This window comes from Heterodontus francisci, chromosome 31 (assembly GCF_036365525.1).
Source record: "Heterodontus francisci isolate sHetFra1 chromosome 31, sHetFra1.hap1, whole genome shotgun sequence".
NCBI lineage: Eukaryota > Metazoa > Chordata > Chondrichthyes > Heterodontiformes > Heterodontidae > Heterodontus > Heterodontus francisci.
Window position 1 is genome coordinate 7,955,433 of NC_090401.1, and position 25,473 is coordinate 7,980,905.

A 25,473-nucleotide genomic window follows, 5' to 3' on the forward strand; every position below is an offset into this window, starting at 1 on the left:
TCTAAGTGTGGCCGACCTAAAGTTCTGTACAGCTGCAGCATGACTTGCCAATTTTTATACTCTATGCCCCGACCGATGAAGGCAAGCATGCCGTATGCCTTCTTGACTACCTTATCCACCTGCGTTGCCACTTTCAGTGATCTGTGGACCTGTACGCCCAGATCTCTCTGCCTGTCAATACTCCTCAGGGTTCTGCCATTTACTGTATACTTCCCACCTGTATTAGATCTTCCAAAATGCATTACCTCACATTTGTCCAGATTAAACACCATATGCCATTTCTCCGCCCAAGTCTCCAATCGATCTATATCCTGCTGTATCCTCTGACAATTCTCATCACTATCCGCAACTCCACCAACCTTTGTGTCGTCCGCAAACTTACTAATCAGACCAGCTACATTTTCCTCCAAATCATTTATATATACTACAAACAGAAAAGGTCCCAAAACTGATCCCTGCAGAACTAGTCACATCCCTCCATTCAGAAAAGCACCCTTCCACTGATACCCTCTGTTTTCTATGACCGAGCCAGTGCTGTATCCATCTTGCCAGTTTAGTCCCTATAAGGGGTTAAAGTCATAAATCACTTCAGTTGGCGTCCAAAAACGTGATCTTGTTGTTAACAGAATCCTCTACTGATATGTTAGTATTTAATGTTTATTTTAGATTTGTAAGTATGGAAGGAATGTTTACAGTCCGTGGTATTAAGACCCCGATTTAAGAATTTAGAGACGGCAAACTCTTGATCACGGTTTGTGGATCTTAAATCAGAACTCCCTCAGTCTACTTTTGAGGTTTGGAAATTTCCTTTAAAGGTCACTTTAAATCCTAGTTGAGATTAGGTCCTGACGTATTTTACTTCCTAATTCAGGTTCCGTTCCAATATAATGGCTAATGAAGAAGGGGTTGGCTTAATTTTTCCATTGGGTGATCCATCAACGTTTTAGAAGAGTACAGAACCCCATTCCACTGTCTCAGGCAGATCGAGTGGTAGTTTTTGAGATAGATAATTTTGATGCCGATGGTTCAGTTAAAGCTCATGGTACTATTGTGGCTGACCTCCAGGAGGAAGGGATAGCATATTCAGTGGAATAATCAGACTGACTAGCCTGTGAAGGGGCATTGTCTGCTTATCCTGATGACCAGCAGAGATGGGATAATGTTGAACGCATTATCCACTCGAACCATGCCTTGCTGGATCTGCCCCATACTAAGCCTGTGGTCCAACTGGATCCTAAGGTTAAAAATGACATGGACAATGTCTCTGCTTCACACAGTCGCCCGCAGACTCATTTCTTTGGGCCCCTGGACGGGCGCTCTGGTCGGTCTACATCGCCGTCTTGCCAGGAGCGCGAGCGGCATATTTCCCCAGAATGGTGGGAACATCTAGCATCAAACCTCGTAGAGATAGCACGGTCAGCTGGGATCCCTATGGGGATGAATTTTACACTGGCCGTTCCTATCATAGAGTAATGGGAGGTTCCAGGCCGACACAGGCAGGGATCAGAAAGGCTCCTGACAGGATCGACATCCACCCCAAAGGGGCAATAGTCCGCGGTTACGTTCGCGCCTGGGTGTCCCTGGAGAAGGAGCATGCGGTGTCCGCCGGTACGCTTGAGGCCTTCCGCGACCGGTGGGCACTGCAGGGACTGGAGTGCATCATTGACGCCGAGAATGGCATTTTAATTTGAGTTTTTTGATTATTCATCTGGTGTTAATAAAGTTATTTTAAAAATGTAAATATGTATATAAAGGGGGCCTGAGGAATAAAGGCCACCTTAAAAGAAGCAAAAAAGGGGGGGGCAATGGTCATGACTGTAAGCCTTCTAATAGACCACCTAAGGGATTGGGAAAGCATGAGACTCCTAAGAGGGAGGTGCAGACTTCAGTTAAATTCATAAGAAATCAAGGCAGGGCTGACAGTCAGGACTCAGAAGCATCTGACTCTACAGTGAAGGGCTGGGGCCCAGCCAGGGTCTCGTGCATTCCCCTATGCCCTGGCAACACTGCCCACTGTTGAATAGCTACAGGCACTCTTTGATACAGGAGCTGAAGGTAGACATAGAACCTCATTCTCTTGATGCAGGCAGGAACAAGCCCAGTAAACAGTGGCCTATTCAGGATCATAAAGGGAAATTAGATCTACTCGATACTATTAGGGATTTAGAGGAACAAGGTGTCCTAATAAAAATGCCCTCAAGAACTAATTCACCATTTTTTGGTGCCCATAAACCTGATGGCAGGTGGAGATTACACATTCCTTAATAAAGTTTCAGTGTCGAACACTGCTCAGCAGCAAAATTCCACTGCTCTTCTTTCTGGAATTACAATTTATACTGAAATGCCAGATTTAAGATCAGTTTTGCAAATGGCCTTTGATGAGAGAAGAGCCACTCAAATCCGATACGACAAATGGGCCTCCTTTTTGAATGATCCTACACTCATTTTTAAGTTTCTATCCTCAGACAGGGACTTAGAACACCTCCCTGTTATGGAAGATGATGATACTGAGGAGGGAATTAAACAAGTACTTCTGAAACCACTTACAGATTATCATCAGGTTATTTACTGTGATGGGTCATCAATGATGATTAAAAAAGGGACATCCCAACAATCCTCAGCTGGGATGGGGATAGTAATAGGTACCTTTCGGGATTCTTATTCTTTCTATCCAGAAGAATTACTGTCCATACCCCTTGGCCAACGGACAGCACAGTATGCTGAAGCTGCAGTATTACGGTATGCTTTAGAAAAGGCAGGCCCTATTAAGCCCACATTAATTTGTACAGATAGTGACTATTGTAAACGGGCTTACAACCAAGACCTTGTATTCTGGGAGCAAACAGGCTTTACCAATCATAAAGGTAAACTCATAAAACACAGGTCGTTGTGGGAAGATATTCTCCATTTGGGAAAGGAGAAACATAATTGTCAGGTAATTCATGTACCCTGGCACACCACTGGTTCAGTACACTCAGAGGGCAACAGTCTTGCAGATGGACAGGCAAAACATTCAGTCTGCATGAGACCCCCTCGAGAGGGGCCTGCCATAGTTAATGTAATCACTAGGGCAGAACGGGCAGCTAATCAGGATGAGGTAAAAACAAGAAATGCTGGAAATACTCAGCAGGTTTTTTTTATTTGTTTGTTATATTTTAGTTTGTTTCATCATTCATTATTTTACCATGTGCCTACCCACTGTTTCTTTTCATGTTTGTGCTTTGGACCAGGGCTGTCAATTACCTATTATATTCCTAACCTTTGCCAGTTCTGATGAAAGGTCACTGACCTGAAACATTAACGCTGCTTCTCTCTCCACAGATGCTGCCAGACCTGCTGAGTATTTCCAGCATTTCTTGTTTTTATTTTAGATTTCCAGCATCTGCAGTATTTTGCTTTTATAATCAAGATGAAGAACTGATTCAGCTATTGGACCCGACGAAAGAGATTCCAAAAGAATATCCATCAAAGTACTTCTATTCGGAGACCCCGACTGGTATTGTACTGGTTAAGTTGCCCAAGGGTGTCTGGGAGGTATCCCCGAGTCACAGACGAGAACAGCTTGTAAAAGAAGCTCACGAGGGTATATGTCAGGCACATAGTGGTGCCCGATCAACATTCTGTAAATTGACTCCTTTATATTAGTGGCCAGGCATGCTTAAAACCTGTAAAATGTATGTGGCAAATTGTGAGCCATGTAATTTGATTAACAAATATTCACTTATTAAACCACCACTGTTGGCTCCTGTGAAGCCTAATAAATCAATAGAGAAATTCTTTGTTGATTTCCTTGGACCACTGCCCCCATCAATGGGGCATAAACATGTTCTCGTTTGTGTTAATGGCTGCACTTCTTTCTGCTAGCTGATCCCTACAAAAACTGTTTCGGTTTCGGAAACTGCACTTGTCAATGCTATTAATGACATTATTACTGTAGCTGATGCACCCAAAATCTTACACTCTGATCAAGGTGGCGCCTTTGTTTCCAAGGTTTTCAAAGACTGTTGTGTGCAAAGGGGTATTGGGTTAGGGCACAGCGCACCACATCATCTGCAGTCAGCGGGACTGGTGGAACGTAAAAACCAGGAAGTAAAAAAGCTATTGACCAAACTGATGAGAATCAGAGGGAATAAGTGGGCCGCCATCATTCCGGAAGTACAGTTATCACTAAATAATGTGCCCATCTGTACATCAGGGACAGTGTTCCCTAGAACACCGTATTTTTTAATGTATGGTGTTGAAATGCATACACCACTTACGGTTCTTTTATTGCCTCTACGCTTTCTGACTCCTTGACTCAACAGCAACAATTAGATTTGAAACGAGAAATAACAGATCAACTTCATGAAATTGATCAGAGCATCAGAGAGAAGAATAGACAAAAACAGACAACTAACAAAGGTTGGCAATCTGTAACCAGGGGGTGGGTTCAGGAGAGAAAATTTGAACAGAAACCTGGATGGAGACCTAAGTGGAAAAACCTGTTCAAATACATTCTGTTACTAATGAAAGAACTGTCAAAATATTTGTAAGCCAGCTGAATGGCAAGCAATCTTTTAAAATTGTCTCTGTAGACAACCTGAAAACATGCCTTGAAAGGTACAGGAATGGAGGAACAGTACAAGGTGCAGTCCTACACTGTCTTTCAGGACCCAGCCTGGAGGATGGCATTGGGAACAACACTAGTCAAATTGCAACCAAATGCGTAAATAATTGTTCCTCCCCCACGCAGGACCTCGCTGCGCCTCAAAGGCTGGTTTCACAGGGAACCTCACTCAGTGCAACGAGCGATAGTCATGTCACAACGTTGGAAGAAGAAAACACTATGGAAAAGGAACGAAGTACTGCAGACTCTCGGTGATGAGACTTGCTCTCGCATAAAGCAAGGATTAAGGTAGTGGAGGATTCTTTGTTACAGGTCTTCTGGCTGCAGGCAGTGAATGTGCCATTGCAGAGATGTCTTACTGCTTGAACACCTCACACTATGCGATTTCTTGCAGAGAAGCAAGATTAAATCATTTTACTGCATTTGCCCTGAGTGGCATTTAGACGGGAGGTAATGCAAGTGATGTCCTTATTCATCTTAACATTGGAAAAGTATGATGGTACTAAGGAAAACATGGCGGAATGACTCGTCTTTGTGTCGCCAAGGTAGCTTCTGATGGAAAGTACACCTGTTATAAAGATACTCAGGTTCTGAATAACACTTCTATCCAGGTGACCTCAGAATTCCCTGATGTTAAGCACTTTTCATTTTATTCCTGGTACAAGGACGTTGGCTGGAATATGACTGAAAATGGACGAAAGCACGTTTTAGTTTATCTCAGTAGGACTTTATTGGTTCAAGATCAATCGGCAGCTATGATTCCTTCCTTCACTACCTCATCACATGGTTTCATCGATTGATCATTGATGTTCGACATGTTGAGAGACAGTCAACTTATTGAACATTTTGTGACCTCAAATCGCAGATGCTTCGCATAGATTTATTCTGAACTTTATGCTGGAATTAAAAGATTTATTTTTGGAGAATTTAGGTGATCCATGTAAAAATGTAGGCTATGATTGTTGTCGATTTAGTCTTTTGCATTATTGCATTGGTTGCCATAATAGGTCATGACATTTTATTGAATATTTAGGCATTGTTTGGTTTAGACTACCTATTTTTGTTGTTCGCCTTTATACGGGTCGGGGGGGGGGGGTGATGGAATATAGGTATAATTGGCTTAATTAGGTAGCATTTAGATATAGCTAATATATTATACCTTTCAGAATTAAAGATTGAATAAATGGTCAGTTTTTAGAACTCACTGAGATTCCTTTTTAAGGTAGAGTTATATATTTCAAGGTCCCTGTTAGAATAAAATTTCTGTTGCCAGGAAATTGGAAGATAAACGCAGACATTGAAATATCCTGTGTGACATCAGTAAGAGGTAACAATAAACATAATTCGTTTATGCGGTTGTTGATGGAGACAAATCGGCTCAAAAGGTTGCTTTAAGGTACCATAAAAAGGGCAATTATAGATAATAAAACAATAAATGAAAATTGACTTTTTTTTATTCATTCATGGGATGTGGGCGTCACTGGCTAACCCAGCATTTATTACCCATCCCTAATTGCCCTTCAGAAGGGGGTGGTGAGCTGCCTTCTTGAACCGCTGCAGTCCACGTGAGGTAGGTACACCCATAGTGCTGTTAGGAAGGGAGTTCCAGGATTTTGGCACTGTGACAGTGAAGGAACTGTGAAGGTTAGTTTAGAGAGGCATCAAGATCGGCGCAGGCTTGGAGGGCCGAATGGCCTGTTCCTGTGCTGTGCTGTTCTTTGTTCTTTGAACAGCGATATAGTTCCAAGTCAGGATGGTGTATGACTTGGAGGGGAACTTGCAGGTGATGGTGTTCCCATGTATTTTTTGCCCTTGTCCTTCCAGTTGGTAGAGGTCGCAGGTTTGGAAGATGCTGTCTAAGGAGCCTTGGTACATTGCTGCAGTGCCTCTGTAGATGGTACACACTGCTGCCACTGTGCGACAGTGGTGGAGACAGTGAATGTTTGTGAATGGGGTGCCAATCAAGTGGGCTGCTTTGTCTTGGCTGGTGTCGAGCTTCTTGAGTGTTGCTGGAGCTGCACCCATCCAGGCAAGTGGTGAATATTCCACCACATTCCTGACATGTGCTTTGTAAATGGTGGACAGGCTTTGGGGAGTTAGGAGGTGAGTTACTCGCCGCAGGATTCCTAGCCTCTGACCTGCTCTTGTAGCCACAGTATTTATATGGCTACTCCAGTTCAGTTTCTGGTCAATGGTAACCCCTAGGATGTTGATAGTGGGGATTCAGTGATGGTAATGCCATTGAATGTCAAGGGGAGATGGTTAGATTCTCTCTTGTTGGAGATGGTCATTGCCTGGCACTTGTGTGGTGCAAATGTTACTTGCCACTTATCAGCCCAAGCCTGGATATTGTCCAGGACTTGCTGCATTTCTACACGGACTGCTTCAGTATCTGAGGGGTCACGAATGGTGCTGAACATTGTGCAATCATGAGCGAACATCCTCACTTCTAACCTTATGATTGAAGGAAGGTCATTGATGAAGCAGTTGAAGATGGTGGGGCCGAGGACACTACCCTGAGGAATTCCTGCAGTGATGTCCTGCAGCTGAGATGATTGACCTCCAACAACCACGACCATCTTCCTTTGCACTAGTTATGACTGCAACCAGCGGAGTATTCCCCCTGATTCCCATTGACTTTAGTTTTGCTGGGGCTCCTTGATGCCATACTCGGTCAAATGCTGCCTTTGATGTCAAGGGCAGTTACTCTCACCTCACCTCTAGAGTTCAGCACTTTTGTCCATGTTTGAACCAAGGCTGTAATGAGGTCAGGAGCTTAGTGGCCCTGGCGGAACCCAAACTGAGTGTCACTGAGCAGGTTATTGCTAAGCAAGTGCCGCTTGATGGCACTGTCGATGACACCTTCCATCATTTACTGATGATTGAGAGTAGACTGAAGGGGCGGGAATTGGCCGGGTTGGACTTGTCCTGCTTTTTGTGTACAGGACATTCCTGGGCAATTTTCCACACTGCCGAGTAGATGCCAGTGTTGTAGCTGTACTGGAACAGCTTGGCTAGGGGCGCGGCAAGTTCTGGAGCACAGGTCTTCAGTATTATTGCCGGAATATTGTCAGGGCCATAGCCATTGCAGTATCCAGTGCCTTCAGTCATTTCTTGATATCACGCGGAGTGAATCGAATTGTCTGAAGTCTGGCATCTGTGATGCTGGGGACTTCAGAAGGAGGCCGAGGTGGATCATCAACTTGCCACTTCTGGCTGAAGACTGTTGTAAATGGGCGGCACAGTGGCGCAGTGGTTAGCACTGCAGCCTCACAGCTCCAGGGACCCGGGTTCGATTCCGGGTACTGCCTGTGTGGAGTTTGCAAGTTCTCCCTGTGTCTGCGTGGGTTTTCTCCGGGTGCTCCGGTTTCCTCCCACAAGCCAAAAGACTTGCAGGTTGATAGGTAAATTGGCCATTATAAATTGTCACTAGTATAGGTAGGTGGTAGTGAAATATAGGGACAGGTGGGGATGTTTGGTAAGAATAGGGGATTAGTGTAGGATTAGTATAAATGGGTGGTTGATGTTCGGCACAGACTCGGTGGGCCGAAGGGCCTGTTTCGGTGCTGTATCTCTAATCTAATCTAAATGCTTCAGCCTTATCTTTTGCACTTATGTGCTGGGCTCCCCCATCATTAAGGATGGGGATATTTGTGGAGCCACTTCCTCCAGTTAGTTGTTTAATTGTCCACCACCATTCACAACTGGAGGTGGCAGGACTGCAGAGCTTAGATTGATCCGTTGGTTATGGGATCGCTTAGCTCTGTCTATTGCATGCTGATTACACAGTTTGGCAGACAGGTAGTCCTCTTTTGTAGCTTCACCAGGTTGACACCTCATTTTGAGACATGCCTGATGCTGCTCCTGGCATGCCCTCTTGTACTCTTCATTGAACCAGGGTTGGTCTCCTGGCTTGATGGCAACGGTAGAGTGGGGGATATGCCGGGCCATGAGGTTATAGATTGTGCTGCTGCTGCTCATGGCCTACTTTGCTTCATGGATGCCCAGTTTTGCATTGCTAAATTTGTTCGAAATCTATCCCATTTAGCATGATGGTAGTGCCACACAACACGATGGAGGGTATCTTCAATGTGAAGGTGGGACTTCATCCCGACAAGGACTGTGCGGTGGTCACTCCTACCAATACTGTCATGGACAGATACATCTGCGGCAGGCAGATTGGTGAGGATGAGGTCAAGTATGTTTTGCCCTCTTGTTGGTCTCGGCCAGCTCAGTCAGAGGTGGTGCTATCTCTGAAATGGCCTAGCAAGCCACTCTTGGTGATGGACATTGAAGTCCCCCACCCAGAGTACATTCTGTGCCCTTGCCACCCTCAGTGCTTCCTCCAAGTGGTGATCAACATGGAGGAGTACTGATTCATCAGCTAAGGGACTGTGGTAGGTGGTAATCAGCAGGAGGTTTCCTTGGCTATGTTTGACCTGATGCCATGAGACTTCATGTGGTCCAGAGTCAATGTTAAGGACTCCCAGGGCTACAAGAACCCCTTCTCTGTGTCTTTTTAAGTGGAGAGATACATATTGAAGAGAGTTTCCCAGGCCCTTATAATATCTGGGATATATATGACTTAGCCATAATTATTAAAAATAGGCTATCCAAAAGATGGTAATATTCTCTGTTAGTTTTCTTGCTTTGAGGGAAAGCTAGTTCAATTCTTTGGACCCAAGTAAGTGTCTCTAAGAGTTTGTCTGGCTTGAACTTAATTAAAGGAGATTCATAGGGATGTACTCCTGATTTGTTTAGTCCCTATAAGGGGTTAAAGTCATAAATCACTTCACTTTCAAGGATCTTCTCTTCTTTGTCTTCTTCTTCTTTGGCCTCCTTATCTCGAGAGACAATGGGTAAGAGCGTGGAGGTGGTCAGTGGTGTGTGGAGCAGTGCCTGGAGTGGCTATAAAGGCCAATTCTAGAGTGACAGGCTCTTCCACAGGTGCTGCAGAAAAATTTGATTGTCGGGGCCGTTACACAGTTGGCTCTTCCCTTGCGCCTCTGTCTTTTTTCCTGCCAACTGCTAAGTCTCTCCGACTCGCCACACTTTAGCCCCGCCTTTATGGCTGTCCGCCAGCTCTGGCGAACGCTGGCAACTGACTCCCACGACTTGTGATCAATGTCACAGGATTTCATGTCGCGTTTGCAGACGTCTTTAAAGTGGAGACATGGACGGCCGATGGGTCTGATACCAGTGGCGAGCTCGCTGTACAACGTGTCTTTGGGGATCCTGCCATCTTCCATGCTGCTCACATGGCCAAGCCATCTCAAGCGCCGCTGACTCAGTAGTGTGTATAAGCTGGGGATGTTGGCCGCCTTGAGGACTTCTGTGTTGGAGATACGGTCCTGCCACCTGATGCCAAGTATTCTCCAGAGGCAGCGAAGATGGAATGAATTGAGACGTCGCTCTTGGCTGACATACGTTGTCCAGGCCTCGCTGCCATAGAGCAAGGCACTGAGGACAAAGGACACTTTCAAGGATACTAATCCCATTAATACTTCTCTCCCTATATTTATCACATCCAATACTTCACACTCTTGCTCCTTAACTACAATGTTTGCATCGTCCCCCTCTTTTGTGAAGACAGACCCATACCGAAATTTTCTGCTCCCACACAAAGGTTATCTTTTTGATCTTTGGTCTCCTTAGTTATTCTCTTACTCTTAATGTATTAATAAAACATCTTTGGGTTCACCTTGAGTTTACTTGCCAATATTCTTTCATGCGTTCTCTTTGCTTGTTTACCCTGAACCCCTTGAATCTTCACTTTCCATGCCTCCCCCTGTTCTGACACTGATTTACCTTCAAGTAGCTGTTTCCAGTCCACTTTCGCTAAATCACTCCTCAGTTTAGTATAATTGGCCTTGCCCCAATTGAGAACTCTATCTCCTGTTCTATCTCTGTCCTTTTCCATAATTATGTGAAAACTGGCTGAATTATGATCACTAACACCAAAATGCTCTCCCACTGCTACTCCTTCCACCTGCCCATCTTCATTTCCTAAAACTAAGTCTAAAACTGTGCCCTCTCTTGCTGTACTTGCTACATACTGCCCAAAAAGGTTCTCCTGAATGCACCTCAAGAATTCTGCTCCCTCAATTCCTTTCACACTAAAACAATACCAGTTAATATTGGGGTAATTAAAATCCCCTACTATTACTGCCCTATTGTTCTTTCACTTCTCAGAGATTTGCCTACATATCTGCTCTTCTATCTCCCTCTGACTGTTTGGGAGTCTATAGTGCACTCCCAGCAGTGTGATAGCCCCTTTTTTAATCCTTAGCTCAATCCATATGACCTAATTTGATGAACCTTCCGACATATCATCCTTCCTCACAGCTTTAATAGTTTCCTTGACCAAAATTGCCACTCCCCTTCCTTTCTTAACCCCCCCCTCCCCCATCGTGTCTGAAAACTCTGTAACCAGGAACACTGAGCTGCCATTCTTGTCCCTCCTTAAGCCATGTTTCTGTCGTAGCTATGATATCATACTGCTACATGTCTATCTGTGCCCTCAGCTCATCTGCTTTATTTGCTATACTCCTTGCATTGAAATCGATGCCCTTGAGCACTGTCAAACTCTTTTTTTTTTCTAACCCTCGTTTCCTCTGTCTTCCAGACTCATCCATTAATTTTCCGCCTTCCATTTTCATTTCCGATTTTCTCCCAGCTGAGTCTACCCTCAGGTCCCATCTCCCTGCCAAACTAGTTTAAACCTTCCCAACAGCACGAGCAAAACATCCTGCAATGAACTCAGTCCAAATTCTGTTCAGGTTCAATCAGTCTGGCCTGTACAGGTCCCATCTCCGCCAGATCCAGTCCCAATGTCCCAGGAATCTAAAGCCCTCCCTCTTGCATCATCTTTCCAGCCACGCAATTATGTCTTATCCTTCTATTTCTATACTCACCTGCACGTGGCACTGGGAGTAATCTGGAGAGTACTACTTTTGAGGTCCTGTTGGAGAGTGAGATGCACTTACTAATTTCTTCCCTAGCTCCCTAAATTCTGACTGCAAGACCACATCCCTCTTTCTACCGATGTCTTTGGTTCCGATATGGACCATGACTGCTGGCTGTTCACCCTCCCCCTTCAGGATGCTCTGCAGCCATTTGACCCTGGCACCAAGGAGGCACCACATCATCCTGGATTCACGTCTGCAGCCACAGAAACACCTGTCTGTTCCCCTGACTATTGAATCACCTATCACTATGGCTCTTCCAGTCTTCCCTGTACCCCACTGTGCAGCTGAGCCACCCATGGTGCCATGGACTTGGCTCTGGTTGCACTCCCCAGGTGAAGCATCATTTTCCTCAGTATTCAGAACCTGTTGGAGAGTGAGATGCACTCGGAGGTCTCCTGCACTACCTGCCTCATTCTTTTTGACTGTCTAGTTCCCTCTCTTCCTGCATACTCTTAAGCTGTGGGGTGACCACATCTATAAACGTGCTATCCACGTAGCTCTCATCCTCACGAATGTACCACAGTGACACCAGCTGCCATTCAAGTTCCAAAACACGGAGCTCAAGCTGCTTCCATTGACGACACTTGCTGTACAAATGGTTCTCCAGGATACGGGAAGCATCCGGGAGCTCCCACATAGCGCAAGAGGTGCACTCTCGATGTTGAAGCAACCCTGCCATTCCTTCATGTATTAGTTGGCCCTTTGCTACTGCTAAAAAAAACTTACCAATACTACAATGGCTTAAAATTATTAATAAAACCTTACTTCTTCTTTGGCCTCCTTGTCTCGGGAGACAATGGGTAAGCACCTGGAGGTGGTCAGTGGTTTGTGAAGCAGCATCTGGAGTGGCTATAAAGACCAATTCTAGAGTGACAGACTCTTCCACAGGTGCTACAGATAAGATTGGTTGTTGGGGCTGTTACACAGTTGGCTCTCCCCTTGCGCTTCTGTCTTTTTCCTGCCAACTGCTAAGTCTCTTCGACTCGCCACACTTTAGCCCCGCCTTTATGGCTGCCCGCCAGCTGTTTGTAAAGTGCTGACCTTACTAATACTGATAAATCCTACTAAAAATCAACATAGTTCACTAGTTAAAATAAACCTTACTCAAAAAAACAGCTACTCACTTGTTCCTTATTATTAAGCTATTTACACACACACACCCTAGTAGTGGTGTACTAACTCAGCTATTTAGAGTTATTCCCTAACAGCTGTTACTCACCAACCAAGTGTGGTTAGGTTGCAGAGTGGAATCATGAGCCAGGTGTAAAGCGGATAGTCCTGGCTACACAGCAGCCACCCTCTGGTTTGCCATGGTGGCTGTAAGATTCAGGGAACAGCAGATAGGCGCGGAATGAAAGTATCATGACTGTTGCCAGGATAGCGGGCATTCACCAGCACGATGTACTGAGTGTGGTCTCACGCCAACTGTACATTCAGTCAGTAGTGACCTTTGTGGTTGCAATATATCTCAGCACTGAGATGTGGTGCCCGCCAAGTCACGTGTACGCTGTCGATGTCTCCCTTCGCCATGCGGAAGACCACTATCCTGGCAAAGCAACATACACGCTCTATATGCTAATCTCTGGTCAGAGCGAACACAATGAAGTCCCCTCTCCTGGCATAAAGACATCTGTCACTTCTCTGATGCAGCAATGGAAAGCAAACTGGGTGATGTTAGATACATTGCTTGCTCCAACCTGGAAGGATACCTTTGTAAAGAAATTCAGAGCCACGGTCACTTTTGCCCTGCTCTGAGGCTATAGGTTTGGTGGCAAATTTAAATGAGCACCTCCATTGTAAAGATGATGCGCACACTGTTCCTGGTTTAGGTAAGAGATGTTCTTCTAGAAGACCGTAGGTAGATAAGGCCTCCTGCTGAGAGCCTTTCTTCCCCTCCTCCTCCCCCCCTGCAAGCAACTTATTTGCTGCCTCAACTCCATATCCCTCTCATGCTGCAGCCCAAGGGGAATTGCAACTATAGCACCCATGATTGGGAGCAAGTGGTGTACCCAGAACCCTTGTAGTCACAAACTACACCTTCTCCATGTGCAGCACCACTCCCTGCAAACTTCACTAACTGTAACCAACTTCTCAAAACATCCAGCATTTCCACAAACTCAAACTGAGCCAGTCGAATAATCAGCAACTAACCTACTAGTTGTTGATGATCCCTTTAAATAACGCTGGTGGCGGATCCTTCCTGTGCTGAACCCATGTGCAACTGTGCGAGGTTAAGAGAGGGAGTTAGCTAGAGTGGCGAGGTTAAAAATGGCAGCACCAACTTCACGATCTGTTACTCGGTATACTTCCGGCACACGCTCCTAATGCCTGCATTAACACCCTCACCAAGATGGCATTCAGCATGCACTGTGCTGGAAGTGAAAGTGCTCTGCAAGGACACTACTTTAATACTAAAACGGCATCCATAGCTCCAAAACTATCGGTGTCACAGAACCCAATTTTACAGTCATTCTCTCCACCTCCCACAGAACCAAGTCATGCTGGATATTCTTGCTTTACCCGCTGTTGGGAGTCAGGGAAAGATCCAGTTCTTCCCATTTCCAGGACAGGGTAAATCAGGGAGAAGGGAAAGATTTAAACTGGTTAACAGAACTGAGAAGAAAAAATCCATATTGTAAGTCAAATAGAATGAGAAAAAGATGAACAGATTGGAAACGATCACCCAAATAAAAATTTTGGACACGAATACATGCAGCATAAGAAATAAAATGTAGGAGAAATGAAGTCATTATAATGGGAAATTCTAATTTTCACACAGACTGGAGCAGCAGAGCAGTTGAAGTAATTAGGGCAATCAATTTCTAGAATGTTTTCAGGGCAGTTTTCCAGAACAACATGTTATCGAACCAACAAGTCATTACAGAAAGGATATAATTGCACTAGAGAGGGTACACAGGAGACTTACGAGGATGTTATCAGGAGTGGAAAAATGCAGCTATGAGGATAGATTGAATAGGCTGGGGTTGTTCTCCTTGGAATAGAGAAGGTGGAGGGGAGATCTGATTGAAATGAGGGGCCTGGATAGAGTGGAGGTGAAGGGTCTATTCACCTTAGCAGAGAGGTCAGTGACGAGGGGGCACAGATTTAAAGTGACTGGTAGAAAAATTAGAGGGGAGATGAAGAAAAACTTTTTAACCCTGAAGGTGTTGATGGTCTGGAACTCACTGCCTGAAAGGGTAGTTGAGGAAGAGATCCTCAACTCATTCAAAAGGACTCTGGATATGCACCTCAAATGACGTAAGCTGCAAGGCTACGGACCAAATGCTGGAAGGTGGGATTAGAATAGTTGGATCCTTTTTCGGCCGGCACAGACACGATGGGCAAGTGGCCTCTTTCTCTGCCTTAAATGTTCTATGATTCTAAGTGAATGGGCCATATTTGACTTAGTGATGGGGAACAGATCAGAACTTATTAAAAATCGGAAAGGAAATTTCTTGCAAATATTGACCATAATATGATAACTGGTTTGACAGGGAGATGAGAGTCACAAACCAAGGTTTAAATTTAAGGAAGGCAGACTTCGAAGGACAAGAAATGAATTGATCCCAGTAAACAGGGTGGAAATGGCAATGGGTAAACTGACAGACAGTCGGAATTATTTGGTACGACACAAAACCTGTACAAACCCCTAAAGGCAAAAGCTCTACTTGTGTAGTTAAGTAGCCATGGTCAACTGATGAGGTAAGAGACGGTAACAAACTAAAAGAAAAGATTCACATAAATGGAAATCCAGCAGACTGTGAAAGCTACAAAAAACAACAAACTGATATAAAGAATAAGAGGTGCAAAAGGGGAATATGAAAGAAAGTTGCATGGGATGTAAATATATTAACAGAAAGAAGTCTGGAAATCCGATTGTGCCCAAAAATATTCACTGCCCATTCTTGATGAGGTCAATACAGACAATACACAATATTAATGATGGTTGCATGCCAATAGGGGTAGGGAGCGATACTGGGGCTGACTGGCACTACTTAAAGGCAGCTGGCATCACTTAAAGGGGAGGTGTATTCTGGCTGCAGACACTCAGAAAAACTGGCTAAACAAATGCCGGAAGGAAGTAGTGAGTAGGCACCAGGTTTCTCCAATGTTGAACCTAACTGGATCACCCAAATAAAAAGAAAGAATATTAAGATAACTGGGTTGTTCACATGCAAACAGGTTGGGGAGTTCAGAACACTGTGTTTTCTGTTGCCACATCCTTTATTAACATACTTACTTGAGAGAGTGGAGCAGTTCCTCTTCATCAGAGCCAATAGAGTTGACCTCCTCCAATTTCTTCAGCACTTCTTCTACAACTTTCTTTGTTTCTTCTTTCCATGTGCCACCTGATAAAATAAAGAAATTAATAATACAAATAAATGCAGCTGACAAAGAGGAGCATGATTCTCATAGCAGGTAGAAAATTGTCACAAACATTCTCTCAGAGCAGGCAGCATCAGGACTGGGATCTTGATTTAGAACAATTTTCTTTTCACAGGTAGATCTTCAGTGGTGTTGCACATGGTGTGTAGGATGGGCAAAGGGCTGCAAAGGAGTGGGAATGGACTGTTTTTGCAAGGGAAGGATTGAAATTTTGACAAGAAAGGAAAGAATTTGGGTACCCGCATGGGTCCTAGTTATGCCTGCCTTTTTGTGGGATATGTCGAGCATTCTTTGTTCCAGTCCTACTCAGGCCCCCTCCCCCAACTCTTTTTCCGGTACATTGATGACTGTATCGGTGCCGTTTCCTGCTCCCGCCCCGAACTAGAAAACTTTATCAACTTTGCTTCCAATTTCCACCCTTCTCTCACCTTTACATGGTCCATCTCTGACACTTCCCTTCCCTTCCTCGACTTCTCTGTCTCCATCTCTGGGGATAGGTTGTCTACCAATATCCATTATAAGCCCACTGACTCCCACAGCTACCTCGACTACACTTCTTCACACCCTACCTCCTGTAAGGACTCCATTCCATTCTCCCAGTTTCTCCGTCTCCGACGCATCTGCTCTGATGATGCTACCTTCCATGACGGTGCTTCTGATATGACCTCCTTTTTCCTCAACCGAGGATTTCCCCCCACTGTGGTTGACAGGGCCCTCAACCGTGTCCGACCCATTCCCCGCACCTCTACCCTCACCCCTTCCCCTCCCTCCCAGAACCGTGACAGGGTTCCCCTTGTCCTCACTTTTCATCCCACCAGCCTCCATATCCAAAGGATCATCCTCCGCCATTTTCGCCACCTCCAGCGTGATGCCACTACCAGTCGCATCTTCCCCTCCCTTCCCCTGTCAGCATTCCGAAGGGATCGTTCCCTCCGCGACACCCTGGTCCACTCCTCCATTACCCCCACCACCTCGTCCCCGTCCCAGGGCACCTTCCCTTGCAATCGCAGGAGGTGTAATACCTGCCCATTTACCTCCTCTCTCCTCACTATCCCAGGCCCCAAACACTCCTTTCAGGTGAAGCAGCGATTTACTTGTACTTCTTTCAATGTAGTATACTGTATTCGCTGCTCACAGTGTGGTCTCCTCTACATTGGGGAGACCAAGCGCAGACTGGGTGACCGCTTTGCAGAACATCTCCGCTCAGTCCGCAAGCAGGACCCTGAGCTTCCGGTTGCTTGCCATTTCAACACTCCCCCCTGCTCTCATGCTCACATCTCTGTCCTGGGATTGCTGCAGTGTTCCAGTGAACATCAACGCAAGCTCGAGGAACAGCATCTCATCTACCGATTAGGCACACTACAGCCTGCCGGACTGAACATTGAGTTCAATAATTTCAGAGCATGACAGCCCCCCACTTTACTTTCATTTTTAGTCATTTTTAGTTATTTTTTCTTCCTTTTTTTTTTTGCATTCCTTTTTACATTTTTTACAATCTTTTTTTGCATTTATTTCATTTCATCTTAGTTTGTTCAGTTTGCTTACCCACTGTTTTTTTCAGGTTGTTTTTCTTCAGGTTTGCACTTGCTGATGTTCATTATTCAGTATATTCACACCTAATCTGTACTAATGCTTTGTCTTTCAACACACCATTAACATATTGTTTGCCTTTGCTCCGTGACCTTTTGGTCAGCTATGTGGCCTGGTCCAATCTGCACCTTCTCCTTTGTTATCTCTTGCCCAACCCCCACCTCACTTGTTTATAATCTGTGACTTTTCTAATATTTGTCAGTTCCGAAGAAGGGTCACTGACCCGAAACGTTAACTCTGCTTCTCTTTCCACAGATGCTGCCAGACCTGCTGAGTGAATCCAGCATTTCTTGTTTTTGTTAAAGAATTTGGAATGATGGATAACTGTTTTTCAAATATCAAGCTAAGTATGCAAATAAAAAAATCTTATAGCTAAACACACTTCCCATCATAGATTCCCAAGTCAAATGTATAAAGCAATTGCCATGTAAACTTGTCATACTGTAATTACACCCTCTCCTAATGGTGGCACTGCATCCTATTCTCTGTCCTTCTATCTTGCATAATTCTTGTCAGAAAATTAGGCCAGTCACTGGTTGATGTGAGGGATGATTGGTGGGTGATGGTTCGTGTGAGGTTTGGGATAATTGGTGGGTGATGGTTCGTGTGACGTTTGGGATAATTGGTGGGTGATGGTCGTAGTGAGGTTTTAGATGATCGGTGAGTGATGGTTAGTGTGAGGTTTGGAGTGATTGGCGGGTGATGGTTAGTGTGAGGTTTGGGATGTTTGGTGGGTGATGGTTAGTGTGAGGTTTGGGATGATTAGTGGGTGATGGTTAGTGTGAGGTTTGGGATGATTAGTGGGTGATGGTTAGTGTGAGGTTTGGGATGATTAGTGGGTGATGGTTAGTGTGAGGTTTGGGATGATTAGTGGGTGATGGTTAGTGTGAGGTTTGGGATGATTGGTGGGTGATGGTTAGCGTGAGGTTTGGAGTGATTGGTGGGTGATGGTTAGTGTGAGGTTTGGGATGATTAGTGGGTGATGGTTAGCGTGAGGTTTGGGATGATTGGTGGGTGATGGTTAGTGTGAGTTTTGGAGTGATTGGTGGGTGATGGTTAGTGTGAGGTTTGGGATGATTGGTGGGTGATGGTTAGTGTGAGGTTTGGGATGATTAGTGGGTGATGGTTAGCGTGAGGTTTGGGATGATTGGTGGGTGATGGTTAGCGTGAGGTTTGGGATGATTAGTGGGTGATGGTTAGCGTGAGGCTTGGGATGATTGGTGGGTGATGGTTAGCGTGAGGTTTGGGATGATTGGTGGGTGATGGTTAGTGTGAGGTTTGGGATGATTGGTGGGTGATGGTTAGTGTGAGGTTTGGGATGATTGGTGGGTGATGGTTAGTGTGCGGTTTGGAGTGATTGGTGGGTGATGGTTAGTGTGAGTTTCGGGGTGATTGGTGGGTGATGGTTAGTGTGCGGTTTGGAGTGATTGGTGGGTGATGGTTAGTGTGCGATTTGGAGTGATTGGTGGGTGATGGTTAGTGTGCGGTTTGGAGTGATTGGTGGGTGATGGTTAGTGTGAGGTTTGGGATGATGGTTGGTGTGTGGTTTGTGATGATTGCTGGGTGATGGTTGTTGTGATGTTTGGGATGATAGGTGGATGATGGTGGCTGTGAGGCTTTAGATGATCGGTGAGTGATCGTTAATAGGAGGCTTGGCATGATTTGAGGGTGATGGTCATTGTGTGGTTTGGGATGATTTGTGTGTGATGGTTAGTGTGATGTTTGATGGTTAGTGTGAGGTTTGGGATGTTTGGTGGGTGATGGACATTGTGAGGTTTTTGGTGATTGGAGCGTGAATGTTACTGTAAGGTTTGGGATGATTGGTGGGTGATGGTCATTGTTTGGTTTGCGATGATTGGTGTGTGATGGTTAGTAGGAGGCCTGGCATGATTTGTGGGTGATGGTTAGTGTGAAGTTTGGGATGATTGGTGGATGATGGTTAGTGTGAAGTTTGAATAATTGGTGGGCGATGGTTAGTGTGAGGTTTGGGATGTTTGGTGGGTGATGGTTAGTGTGAGGTTTGGGATGATTGGTGGGTGACGGTACGTGTAAGGTTTGGGATGATTGGTGGGTGATGGTCATTGTTTGGTTTGCGATGATTTGTGTGTGATGGTTAGTGTGATGTTTGATGGTTAGTGTGAGGTTTGGGATGTTTGGTGGGTGATGGTTTGTGTGAGGTTTGGGATGAATGGTGGATGATGGTGGCTGTGAGGTTTTTGATGATCGGTGAGTGATGGTTAGTAGGAGGCCTGGCATGATTTGTGGGTGATGGTTAGTGTGAAGTTTGGGATGATTGGTGGATGATGGTTAGTGTGAAGTTTGAATAATTGGTGGGCGATGGTTAGTGTGAGGTTTGGGATGTTTGGTGGGTGATGGTTAGTGTGAGGTTTGGGATGATTGGTGGGTGACGGTACGTGTAAGGTTTGGGATGATTGGTGGGTGATGGTCATTGTTTGGTTTGCGATGATTGGTGTGTGATGGTTAGTGTGATGTTTGATGGTTAGTGTGAGGTTTGGGATGTTTGGTGGGTGATGGTTAGTGTGAGGTTTGGGATGTTTGGTGGGTGATGGTTTGTGTGAGGTTTGGGATGAATGGTGGATGATGGTGGCTGTGAGGTTTTTGATGATCGGTGAGTGATGGTTAGTAGGAGGCCTGGCATGATTTGTGGGTGATGGTTAGTGTGAGGTTTGGGATGTTTGGTGGGTGATGGTTGTTGTGAGGTTTGGGATGTTTGGTGGGTGATGGTTATTGTGAGGTTTGGGATGATTAGCGGGTGATGGTTAGTGTGACATTTGGGATGATTGGCAGGTCATGCTCGTTGTGAGGTTTGGGATGTTTGGTGGGTGAATGTTAGTGTGAGGTTTCGGATGATTGCTGGGTGATGGTTGTTGTGATGTTTGGGATGATAGGTGGATGATGGTGGCTGTGAGGCTTTAGATGATCGGTGAGTGATGGTTAGTAGGAGGCTTGGCATGATTTGTGGGTGATGGTTGTTGTGAAGTTTGGGATGATTGGGAGGTGATGCTCACTGAGGTATGAATAATTGGTGGGTGATGGTTGGCATGAGGTTTGGGATGATTGGTGGGTGATGATTAGTGTGAGGTTTGGTAGGATTGATGGGTGATGGTCATTGTGTAGTTTGGGATGATTGGTGGGTGAAGGCCGTTGTGAGGTTTGGGATGATTGGTGGGTGATAGTTATGGTTTGTGTGAGGTTTGAATAATTGGTGGGTGATGGTTTTTGTGAGGTTTGGGATGATTAGTAGGTGATGGTTAGCGTGAGGTTTGGGATGATTAGTAGGTGATGGTTAGCGTGAGGTTTGGGATGATTGGTGGGTGATGGTTAGCGTGAGGCTTGGGATGATTAGTGGGTGATGGTTAGCGTGAGGTTTGGGATGATTAGTAGGTGATGGTTAGCGTGAGGCTTGGGATGATTGGTGGGTGATGGTTAGCGTGAGGTTTGGGATGATTGGTGGGTGATGGTTAGCGTGAGGCTTGGGATGATTAGTGGGTGATGGTTAGCGTGAGGTTTGGGATGATTGGTGGGTGATGGTTAGCGTTGCGGTTTGGGATAATTGGTGGGTGATGGTTAGCGTGAGGTTTGGGATGATTGATAGGTGATGGCCATTGTGTGGTTTGAATAATTGGTGGGTGATGGTGGTTGTGAGGTTTTAGATGATTGGTGGGTGATGGTCATTGTGAGGTTTGGGGTGATTTCTGGGTGATGGATGGTGTGGGGTGAATGCAGAGTGAGACTCCAACAGGTAAATGCGGTGTGCCATGCAGGCCCCACCTGCCAAGAATGAGACACATATTTTGCCACATGAACATTAAAACTTGATATTGTTGCCGGGAAAAAATGAGGGCCTATCACTAGGAATTGCCAGGTCCCTCACTGGAAAGACCTGCTTTACATACTAGCAGACAGTGTTGGAACAATGGAAGCACTCCCTACTTCCCTAATACACAGAAGACGTGGTCAGACCAGTTTAGTCACATGACTAACTGGCTGTTAGAGTGTTTTGAATTTGAACTTGCCACAGTGTTTTAAAACTCCGAAAACTGTTTGCTCCTGGACTGAAAAGACCTCTGTCCTGTCTGCTCTCATCTCGCTCTCACCAGCTTCACAAACCATTGAATACATATGAACCCCAACAGAGAAAAGTTTCATACAGTGAACAAGGTTTAAGAAGAATACTGGACCCCAACAAAAAGCAAAAATTACCTACGAAAGGACTACAGTGAGCTTGAAGCACACTAACAAGAAACTCTTCTGATATTGCCTCAAACCTCTTCATTTTATTTTTCTTCTGCTCTTTTCTCTCTCTATTTGCATATGCATGCTAGCGTGGGGCTGAACCAAATTAGAGTTTAAGTTTTAATAAATTTCACTTTTCTTCTTTAAACCTAAGAAGGCCCGTTTGTGCTCATTTGTTTGCCTTATAATTGGAAAGCAGTGAACAAGGATTCACCAAGGGGGAGCTAAAAACACATTTTTTAGAAAAATCTAAACCCTGTTACAATAAGACCAAGTGAAGGCTAAAAGGGACCCCTAGACACCTTTCTCACCTGGCCATAACAGAAATTTGGGGGCTCGTCCAGGATTTGACCCACAGACAAACAAAATTAGGAGTGGGAAGCCAAACCGTTCCCAATCAAAAAGAGCAAGTTTTCAATACAGATTTTCTTGTGGTTGTGTGTGATTGAATACTAACAAGTCTGCAACTGAAGCTAGCAACTCTCCAAGCCAGGGTGAAGTAACTTGGGATAAGTTAAAAGCACTGTCTATGGAGGAGTTGTGGAAAATGGCTGAGCAGTGTGGGATCACTGTACATGGCAAGGCTAGGAAGTCTAAACTCCTAAGGTTATTGGCCAACCATTTTTCCCTTAAATCTGAAGAGGCAGAAACAGGGTCAGAAGCAGATCCGGATAGGGTACTGCTAACAGAGATACAGTTGGAACAAAGGAAACTTGAATTTGAGGAAAGAGAGAGAAAAAGATAGCCTTCCAAAACGAACGTGAAGAGAATGAAAGGCAGGAGAGAGAAAGAGAAAGAATATTTCATAAAGAATGCGAAGAAAGAGAGTTGAAGCAGCTTTCGTTAACTAGGGGGCGACAGTGAAACCCCAGTGAAAGCAAGACCAATATGGAGGAGCGTAATTCAAGGCTGGGTATAAAATTGCTAAAATCGCTCAATTAATTCCAAAATTCAATGAGGAAGATGTGCAAGATGTGTATTTTGAGAAACTAGCAAGGCAGTTAAAATGGCCAGCTGAGACCTGGTGTCTTTTACTACAAATCAAGCTAACTGCAAAAGCACATGAGGTTTATTCCTTGTTGCCAGATGAGAGTTCATCAAATTATGAGGTGACCAAAAGTGCTGGAGGGCATAGGAATTAGTACCCGAAGCCTACCGCCAAAAGTTTAGAACCCTCAAAAAGGAAGCCAGTCAAACTTAACTGCAGTTTGAAAGTGGTAAGCAGCTGGCTTTTGACAAGTGGCTGAGGGCTCTTAAAATACAGCTCAGCTATGAGACTTTCAGAGAAGTAATTCTGTTAGAGGAATTTAAAAACTCTCTCCCACTCTCAATTAAGACCCATGTAGAGGAGCAGAGGGTTCAGGGAGCCCGGCAAGCGGTCGTTCTGGCCGATGAGTTTGCTTCAATTTATAAGTCAGTTTCCCAGGTGAGAACCTTGCCTAATCACCCCTCACAAATCCGAAAAGGACAAAGGGTGGGAAGGTGATCTCCGCCCAGGCAGTCCTGGGAGAGAAAGGAAAGCAGGAAACATGGGGGCCCACCTCCAGCCAAAAAGGAAGGTGCTTTGAGCAAGAGTAAGGCCCAGAGACCTGTGTGCTTCCATTGTAATAAGGCAGGGCATTTAAAAGCTGACTGCTGGAAACTAAAGGGAAAACCAGTAGAGTTAATCAGGGCATACACACGCAGTGAAGACGGGGACCTGATGCAAAGCACAGCAGAACAAGCTGTGGCTTTAACTACAGTAAGAGTGAGACCCAGGAAGCTTACTACGGCCAGTGTAGGAAAAGTTAATCGGATTCCTGAAGGTTATCAGGGTTTTGTGTCTGAAGGGAAAGTAACCCCATACCCTTCGAGAGGGGCAAGCAAGCCCATAGTGATTCTGAGGGACACAAGGGCCACTAGATCCCATTTACTGTGCCAGGTTGAGGGGGAAACCCCAACCTACAGTGAAACCTGCACCCCTAAATCCTGCACCAGTGTTAGGAGGACCTTCCAGCACAGGGTTGGTGAACTGTAAGGGACCCCTGCCGAGAACAAAAGGGGCCAGGCAGGCACATGGCTGGCAAAAGTTTAGAAAGAGAAGGGGAAAAAATGTGACCAAGAGGGCAGATTAAAGGAAGTCCGGGAGGAATCCTGGATGAAAACCACTACTGTCTGGTCAGCCAACCCTGAAAAATTTGAAAAGTTAGACCCCACACATCCTCTAGAAGTACCCCACCAGAGTTGCTAACAGCATTTACAGGAACCTGCAGCGACAAAGAGAGACCTCTGGGGGGCAACGAAACTGTAAGAGTGATGCCTCACCGAGTCGAAGGGCCATAGGAGAGTGCAGTCAAGTCTGCACAAATACCTGCAGGTAAGAATGTCCCAGGGAACAAAAGGGAGATTAACAAAGAATCCTCCCGCACAGTTAGAGGAAAAGGGAACCACCTGAAGGCAAAAGGCTTTGCATGACTCAGCAAAACACTGGGACAGAGTTCAGGATAGACCCGCCCCCTACTAACTCTTCTGAAAAGAAAAATTACCTCAACAGGAACAAAACCCTCAGCAGTCATGCTGAACAAAACTGAACAAAAACTTCCCCAAAGAACCACATGGCTACTGGTATGCCAAAAAAGCAGAAATTAAAGCATCACTGGCACCCAGAAAAGATAATTTTAATAGGCTTTAAGATTGATCAATGAATGGAAATGAATGAGAGAAATGCAAGGTTTCTCTTTCTCTATCTTATACTTCTCTCAAACCTTTTAATGAAATGCACCTATTTTTCAAATTGCATTTCATTCCCTGAGTGTGGAGGTGTCATGCAGGCCCCCACCTGCCAAGAATGAGGCACATTAATTTCGCCACATGACCATTAAAACTTAAAATTGTTGCTGGGAAGAAAAGAGGGCCGATCACAAGGAATTGCCAAGCCCCTCATTGGAAAGACCTTTTCTGCATACTAGCAGGTGGCAGAGAGCGTCATAGACAGGAATTTTAGAGAAGTGGTTACACCCAAGGTGCAGGCAGATAGATGGGTGACCGCTAGAAGGGGCAGGCAGTCAGTGCAGGAATCCCCTGTGGCTATCCCCCTCTCTAACAAGTAAACTGTTTTGGATACTGTTGAGGGGGATGGCCTATCAGGGGAAAACAGCAGCAGCCAGAGCAGTGGCACAACGGCTGGCACTGTTGTTCAGCAGGGAGGGACAAAGCGCAGAAGAGCAATAGTTATAGGGGAATCTATAGTCAGGGGCACAGATAGGCACTTCTGTGGATGTGAAAGAGACTCCAGGATGGTAGGTTGCCTCCCTGGTGCCAAGGTCAAGGATGTCTCTGAACGGACAGGGGGCATTCGGAAGGGGGAGGGTGAACAGCCAGAGGTTGTGGTACACATGACCAATAACATAGGCAGGAAGAGTGATGAGGTCCTGCAGGGGGAGTTTAGGGAGTTAGGTAGTAAGTTAAAAAAACAGGACCTCTAGGGTTGTAATCTCTGGATTACTCCCTGTGCCACGTGCCAGTGAGGCTAGAAATAGGAAGATAGTGCAGCTAAACACGTGGCTGAACAGCTGGTGTAGAAGGGAGGGTTTCAGATATCTGGACCATCGGGCTCTCTTCAGGGACAGATGGGGCCTGTAGAAGAAGGACAGGTTGCATCTAAACAGGAGGGGCACTAATATCCTG

The 25,473-nt window shown here is 45.3% G+C and overlaps 1 protein-coding gene across 2 annotated transcripts in view; it reads right to left on the minus strand.

The window, feature by feature from the left end:
• Positions 1-25,473, minus strand: part of LOC137347064 (nuclear GTPase SLIP-GC-like) — a 351,039-nt gene that overhangs the window by 277,211 nt on the left and 48,355 nt on the right. For both annotated transcript variants that reach the window (XM_068011077.1, XM_068011078.1), the window contains exon 5: positions 15,815-15,923. In XM_068011077.1, coding sequence (XP_067867178.1) covers positions 15,815-15,923 — 109 coding nt within the window. The remainder of the gene's footprint in view (positions 1-15,814; positions 15,924-25,473) is intronic.